General features: G+C 59.8%; 1 protein-coding gene across 2 annotated transcripts; it reads left to right on the top strand.

The window, feature by feature from the left end:
- The first annotated feature begins 562 nt into the window (after nt 1-562).
- On the top strand, nt 563-5041 carry SIX2 (SIX homeobox 2). 2 transcript variants are annotated; one of them, XM_009184134.4, is made up of 2 exons: nt 563-1669; nt 3738-5041. In XM_009184134.4, exons 1-2 carry the CDS (start codon nt 1104-1106, stop codon nt 4048-4050), a joined length of 879 nt encoding a protein of 292 aa, XP_009182398.1. In that variant the 5' UTR covers nt 563-1103; the 3' UTR covers nt 4051-5041. The 2 variants fall into 2 exon arrangements, with proteins under 2 accessions (XP_009182398.1, XP_003908639.1); XM_003908590.4 differs by having other exon boundaries at nt 565-1663.
- The last annotated feature ends 1529 nt before the right edge of the window (nt 5042-6570 follow it).

The raw sequence follows: 6570 nt of genomic DNA, 5'->3' as shown, positions 1-6570 counted from the left end.
CCTGCGGCCACTGCCAAATCTTCCCCACTTCTTTCTTCTACTCCCTCCCCTTTTCCCTCGAGGACCTCTGGGTCCAGAGTTTCTAGGATGGGGGGTGGGGCGCTGTCAGCAGAAAAAACCAAGTCTTTGGGCGGCACCCGAGCACGTCCAAACTCTCCAATCCCACTGGCCTGCGCCAGGGTAGAATGTGCCGGGTGAACAGAGAGCCTGGGAGGGACGCGGCGACCTGGGGAGAAGAGGAACCCTGGGTGAGGCTGCAGAGCCCTCTCCTAGCGAAAGCTGCCCAAACTTTCTTCCCCTGGAGGGTCCTTCCACCCCTCTCCCTCCCCTTCCTCCCGGACACCCCTGAACGGCCCCGCCTTCCCCTGCTCTCTCTCCCCACTCGACTCCACCCTTTCGTCTCGCCCGCCCCCCTGCCTCCCTGTCCTCCTCCTCCCTCCCTCTTTGGGCATCCGCCCCGTCAATCTCCGCCGCTGCCGGCCCCAACCCGGCCCCTCTCCGCCTCCCCCAGGTGCCTCAGAGCGCCCCAGGCTCCAGTCGAGCCGCCCTCCGTTTTGCGCGAAGCGGGGCGATCTGTCAGCGGAGCCGGCGGGGGGGAGCGGCCCGGCCCGCCGAGGCTCGGGTTACCAGTGACTGACAGCGTCTCTATGGCGAATAATTTGACTCCGACTATTGTTTGGCACTGGCAGGCCCCGGGTCAGATAACCGGACCAATCAGGGCGCGGGCCGCCGCGCCTCATGCCCGCTTAGAATAATATTATTAAAAAAGCTGCGAGCGAGCTAGACCGGAGGGAGAACGAGTGAGAAGCGAGCGAGGGAACGGCGGGCGGGCGCGGAGCATGCGGAGCGGCGCCCCGGGCGGCCCCCGGGCTTGGGCGAGGGCTTGGGCGAGGCGCGCGGGTGGTGGGGGCGCGGAGCTGCGCGGGACCCGCGGCCGGCGCGGGGACGTACGACAGTGACTCGGGGCTCACCGGGGCCAGCGCCGGGCCACGGGGCCCGCCCCGCCCGCCTCTCGGCCCGGACGGCCCGGCGGGGAAGCTTCCATGCGGGACCGCGCGGCCCGGTGAGGGCGCGCTCGGGCGGGCGGGGACGCAGCCGGCACCATGTCCATGCTGCCCACCTTCGGCTTCACGCAGGAGCAAGTGGCGTGCGTGTGCGAGGTGCTGCAGCAGGGCGGCAACATCGAGCGACTGGGCCGCTTCCTGTGGTCGCTGCCCGCCTGCGAGCACCTCCACAAGAATGAAAGCGTGCTCAAGGCTAAGGCCGTGGTGGCCTTCCACCGCGGCAACTTCCGCGAGCTCTACAAGATCCTGGAGAGCCACCAGTTCTCGCCGCACAACCACGCCAAGCTGCAGCAGCTGTGGCTCAAGGCACACTACATCGAGGCGGAGAAGCTGCGCGGCCGACCCCTGGGCGCCGTGGGCAAATACCGCGTGCGCCGCAAATTCCCGCTGCCGCGCTCCATCTGGGACGGCGAGGAGACCAGCTACTGCTTCAAGGAAAAGAGTCGCAGCGTACTGCGCGAGTGGTACGCGCACAACCCCTACCCTTCACCCCGCGAGAAGCGCGAGCTTGCGGAGGCCACGGGCCTCACCACCACACAGGTCAGCAACTGGTTCAAGAACCGGCGGCAGCGCGACCGGGCGGCCGAGGCCAAGGAAAGGTACGAGTAAGTAGACCTTCTTCGGCGCCGGCTCCCCAGGGCACAAGGGAGGGGTTCGCAGGGCTTCTGCGGGTTCCCCGAAGAGACCTAAACTGGGCCCCCAGGCCCAGCCACAGCCCAGCTGCAGCCAGCCTTGACTCGGACGATGCTTAGGCCTTTCTATGCCGGAGACACGGCGAGCAGGGATTTGTCTAAAGCGGGCAGAGCAATTCAGGAAGTTGTCAACTAACCACTCGGTCGCTACAGGAAAAGGGTGGAGAAGCAGAGAGCTTCGGGGCAGCGCAGGACTGTAGGCCTGGATCCCCTGTGAAGCAGGCACAGTAGGTCTGGTCATCCTCAGAACGGAGGGGTTTGGGCCCAGGTGAAAGCAGATTTTGCAGATTTCTTGCTGGTGGTGCTTCCCGGCATTTCCCCCCAGCCTTACTCAGCTCCAGACCAAAGTGTGATGGGGTCGGGACTGGGACTGGGACTGGAACTTCCCTAGTTTGACCTGGATGGGGAAAAGCCTGGCCATGAATTTTCCTTGTCAGATGTGGGAGTTGATAGCGGGTCCTTTATCCCCTTAGAAAGGATCCAGAGGTGAAAGGGAGGAAGTGTCAGTTCTGGGAGAGGAGACGCATGCCGTGTTTTCTGCCTTGCAAGAGATAGCCGCCCTTCCCTGGCGCTCCAGGCCCTTGATGCCTCTCTCCTTGGGCCCTACCTCTGATGGATAGGTCAGAATGTCTGCGGTGAGCTGAGAGCCACAGAGGGGCTGGGAGTTGGATGTCCTCAGGTAAACCAGGACTTCCTGAACCAGCCTAAAGGTTGATCATTAGGCCCTTGCCACTACCTGTCCTATAACCCCTCAGGACCCCAAATCTGGAGAGGAACTGATTATGGGAACAGAATCCAGACTGGGGTAAGAGGAGAACAGGACACCTGGGGTTGGTGATATGGGGTGTGTTCCACCCTGAGTTTGAATGATCAGGGTCAGAGGTGGGGGTGCTGAACCAGAAACATCTTAGGGGGAGTGCTGCACGCTCCGATACTCCCAGGTATCTGAGACCCTGAGGTTGGAGTATCCACAGTGGTGAGGTCTCAGCTGCCAGCCCTGTGGGAAGTTCCCTCCCAGGAAAGCAGAAAGAAAAGCCCTCCTGGAACCTGGTGACAAGAGATCATATCCAGGATTTTAAATATCCAAATCTGGGGAGGAGCTGTCAGTCAAAGGCGTAGAAGGAGGTGGGTTCTCTCTGCTGGGTCCCCCTCCATGCAAACTGGCATGTGTTCAGACTCCTGAAAACCTGGGTTCTCAGACCAGGCCCCAGATGAGAGCTGCAGATTCCCGGAGTGGCTGGTTACAATGGAAAAGTCTCGGCCTTCTCCCAGGGGCTGCCCTTTATCCCCCAAGCTTCTGGTCCCCCAGCTGATGTTTTCACTGTACCACCATGGAAAGGGAGTCCTCCATCCTTGGACCCTTGTCTCTAGGCCCAGCAAGGAGAGCCCTCACAGGGCTGCCCAGTTTGGAGCTACAGGGAAAGGACGCTTAGCCCCAGGATCCTATCTCCCAGCCAGGGGTCTCCCTCGGGCAGAAAAAGCAAAGGAAAATGAAGGCTTGTGAGAGCCCCTAAATCCCTTGACCTGGGATCCAGGGTTCCTTAACCTCCTAGCCCCACGTCTACTCAGCAAACCTGGCTTGAGGAGCCTAGAGTGATCTGAAAATCCAGGCATCTTCTCCTCCTCCCTGTTCACCCCACAAGTTCAGGGAACCCTGTTCCCCTGCCCCTCTGTTCCTGAAAAGAAATATTGGGAAGGAGGGAAAGAGGAAATACAGAAAAGATATTGATGAGATTGAGAGCATGAGAGGTGGGGACGATAAGGGGAGAGGGGCAAGAGAAATTGGGTGTTGAGAGATGAAGAGAATGGGCAGAAAGAACCCAGACCAAATCGAGGAAATGGTAGAAACCAAAAACACCCGCAGGCCACAAGCCTGGGATCTGTCTCCTGAGGCTGGTGGCTGGCTCTGACTGCGACTGAGATGGCTCTGGGTGGTCTCGATGTCCCTGCTGACCCTGCTGCTTTGCTCCCGCACTTGCAGGGAGAACAACGAGAACTCCAATTCTAACAGCCACAACCCGCTGAATGGCAGCGGCAAGTCGGTGTTAGGCAGCTCGGAGGACGAGAAGACTCCATCGGGGACGCCAGACCACTCATCCAGCCCGGCACTGCTGCTCAGCCCGCCGCCACCTGGGCTGCCGTCCCTGCACAGCCTGGGCCACCCTCCGGGACCCAGCGCAGTGCCAGTGCCGGTGCCAGGCGGAGGTGGAGCGGACCCACTGCAACACCACCATGGCCTGCAGGACTCCATCCTTAACCCCATGTCAGCCAACCTCGTGGACCTGGGCTCCTAGAACCCGTTTGCCTTGATGAGCTTGCCTTTTGTGGCTTGACACTGGGGACCTGAGAGTGGCAGTGTCCAGGGGCACCCCGCCCCTGCGGCCCCACCAGGTACTGAAAGACCTGTAGGCTGAGCGGGTAGAACAACCGGGTAGGGCGGATAGCTGTCTATGTTGGTCCTTGTTTGGGATTTATTTTCAACAAGTTACTTTTGGGATCCTTTTGGGGCTGGAGACTGGGTCTTAAACCACAGAAGGGAATAAATTATATACCACTGTCATTCTCTCTCTCCCTCTGTCTCTTCCTTTCTTTTCCCCTCTCTTGCCTTGCCTTTTCCCCCTTTCCTCTTCCTTTCCTTTTTCTGCTTTCTCTCCGTCTTTCTCCCTCTCTTTGTATTGCTTCTCTCTTTTCTTCTAGATTTCTGGCTTGCCACCGTTCACTCTCTCCTTCTGTCTCTCCCTTTCTCTCTCCCTCTCTGTTTCTCCCCTCTTCTCTCCTGCCAGTCTCTTGTACTCTGTGTCCTGGTCCCTCCATCTGTACCCCTGTCCTTCTCCTCCTGTCTGGTGGTCTATCTGCCCCTACCTCTGGCCCTCGCTTTACCGGAGTCGGCGGTGGGAGAGGGAAGAGGAGAGAAAAGAAAGGTCCTTTGAACCTAGGCCATTTTCCAGAGGCCCTTTCCCTTACCCTTGTGGGTCAGTGGGAGCTGCAGGTGTCAGCTTTTCGCCTAGTAACTTAAGTGAGAGAGAAAGGGCAGCGCCACAGAAGCCCCTAAACGCCGCCTCGTCGTCCGCCCCTGGTCCTTCTCTCTTGGCGAGGCCCCACCACACCGCTCTCTTCCTCCCGGGACTGTGGCCACAGCGCTCCCGGCTGAGCGCGCCCCCCTCCCCCAGCCGCCGACTTGCCGTCTCCCCATAATGCCCTCATGTGAATGTTCTTCGGGAAATATTTCTGCTTTTATTTTATAATAAAATTAGAAATCATAAATATATAAATTGTTATATGCCACAAGGCCCGCGGGCCGGGAGTGCCGCAGTGTCTGATTTCCCTACCAAGACTCGACACCCTGGGTGGGCCGTTCTGGTTGGCGATGCTCTCTGGTGAGTCCCGAAAACAGCGAGACGCCTTCCCACACACACGACGTGTGTCAGTCGCTAGGTGAAGGCACCGAAATTCCTGAAACACCCCCCCCCTCCCTTTTTCTGGCTGGGAAAACTCCCTGCAGAAGCGAGGGGCAGCCTGCTCCCCTCCCCACACCAGCGACGCGCAGAGCCCTTGCCAGCCTCTTTCTTCACCTCGAGGTCGAAGTGGAAGACGAGAGAGCTTGTGCCGAGGGCAGGTAGTGCCTTCGGGGATGCCAAAGCTGGGGGAGAAATTGGGCAGCAGAAGTTTCCTGCTGCGTGTACTCCGAGAGTTGCGGTCTCCGAGACTGGGCGCGATGCGCTACGCGGATTTGCCAGTCCCAGGCTCAGACCCCCGGACCTAAGCTCCAAAGGCGCAGCCCCGGTGCTGCGTGTGGCCGTGGAGCAAAGGTCTTCGAGCTCGCAAACCTGCTTCTGTGGATTTGCAGTGGAACTGAAGGGTCAGGGAAGGAGGGAAATCGGACTCTGGGCGGCCAGGCCGGCGGGCGCCTCGGTTCTCCTGTTTCTCCCTTTCTCTGTCCCTCTCTGTTTCTCTCCTCTTCTCTCCTGCCAGTCTTTTGTACTCTGTGTCCTGGTCTCTCCATCTGTACCCCTGTCCTTCTCCTCCTGTCTGGTGGTCTATTTGCCCCTACCTCAGCCCTCGCTTTCCGGGAGTGAGGGGTGGGAGAGGGAAGAGGAGAGAAAAGACAGGGGTCAGACCGAGCTGGCGGTTCCGGCTCCGCCCATGGGGCGCCTAGGTGCTTCGGTGGCTATCAATTAACCTGCAGCTCCCCCTCCTCTCTGGAGTGCCAGCCCCCTGTTTAAACGACGCATCTGAGCCAGTCCGGGCAGATCCGGAGTGGGCAGGACTCCGAGAGGAAGACGTTGAGGCTTTCCCTTCTCGGGTCGCAGTGGCTGTAGGTACTCACCGCGTCCCTCCGCAACCAGGGTACCTCGGCTGGGTGGAAGGGAGGGGATGAGTTGCTCGTGGCGCCCCGAGTTCCCAAAGCACTGTGTCCTCTAGGGGCTTTTCCTTTCAGCGTTTTCTGGTAAAACCGGGATAAAAGCAGAACACCCTTTCGCTTGGACTTTGTAAGCAACAAGAATTCCTTCCTAGTTGAGACTGGAGCGGCTGCAGGCTGTTAGGCCGGCTAACTTGGCGCGAGAGCCTGCACCTGGGTCTTGGATCTGTGCAGGCCTGGAGGTCAAGGGGCTACCCGAGAGTGGCTGCAGTCCTCCGCCTGGGGTCGCACAATGTGCCCCTCCACCTTTGCACCCCAAGAGGAATTCCAGTCAAGGCAGCTCCTGCGGCCTCTACTGGAAGCTCTGCTCTCGCGGATAGCTCAGGTCCTCCCGGGTACTGGTCTGTGTTTCTAAGGCCTGAGTGGGCCCAACTTCTGCTGACTGACAGGGTGA

The sequence above is a fragment of the Papio anubis genome, chromosome 14, assembly GCF_008728515.1.
Source record: "Papio anubis isolate 15944 chromosome 14, Panubis1.0, whole genome shotgun sequence".
Taxonomy (NCBI): domain Eukaryota; kingdom Metazoa; phylum Chordata; class Mammalia; order Primates; family Cercopithecidae; genus Papio; species Papio anubis.
The sequence above is the reverse complement of the archived record's forward strand: the minus strand, read 5'-3'. Positions and strand labels throughout refer to the sequence as shown.

Excerpts from the sequence above, each read along its gene's own strand:
- SIX2 (XM_009184134.4), top strand. The coding sequence starts at position 1,104 with ATGTCCATGCTGCCCACCTTCGGCTTCACGCAGGAGCAAGTGGCGTGC. Across the intron at positions 1,670-3,737 it reads GAGGCCAAGGAAAGGTACGA|GGAGAACAACGAGAACTCCA; the intron begins GTAAGTAGACCT and ends CCGCACTTGCAG.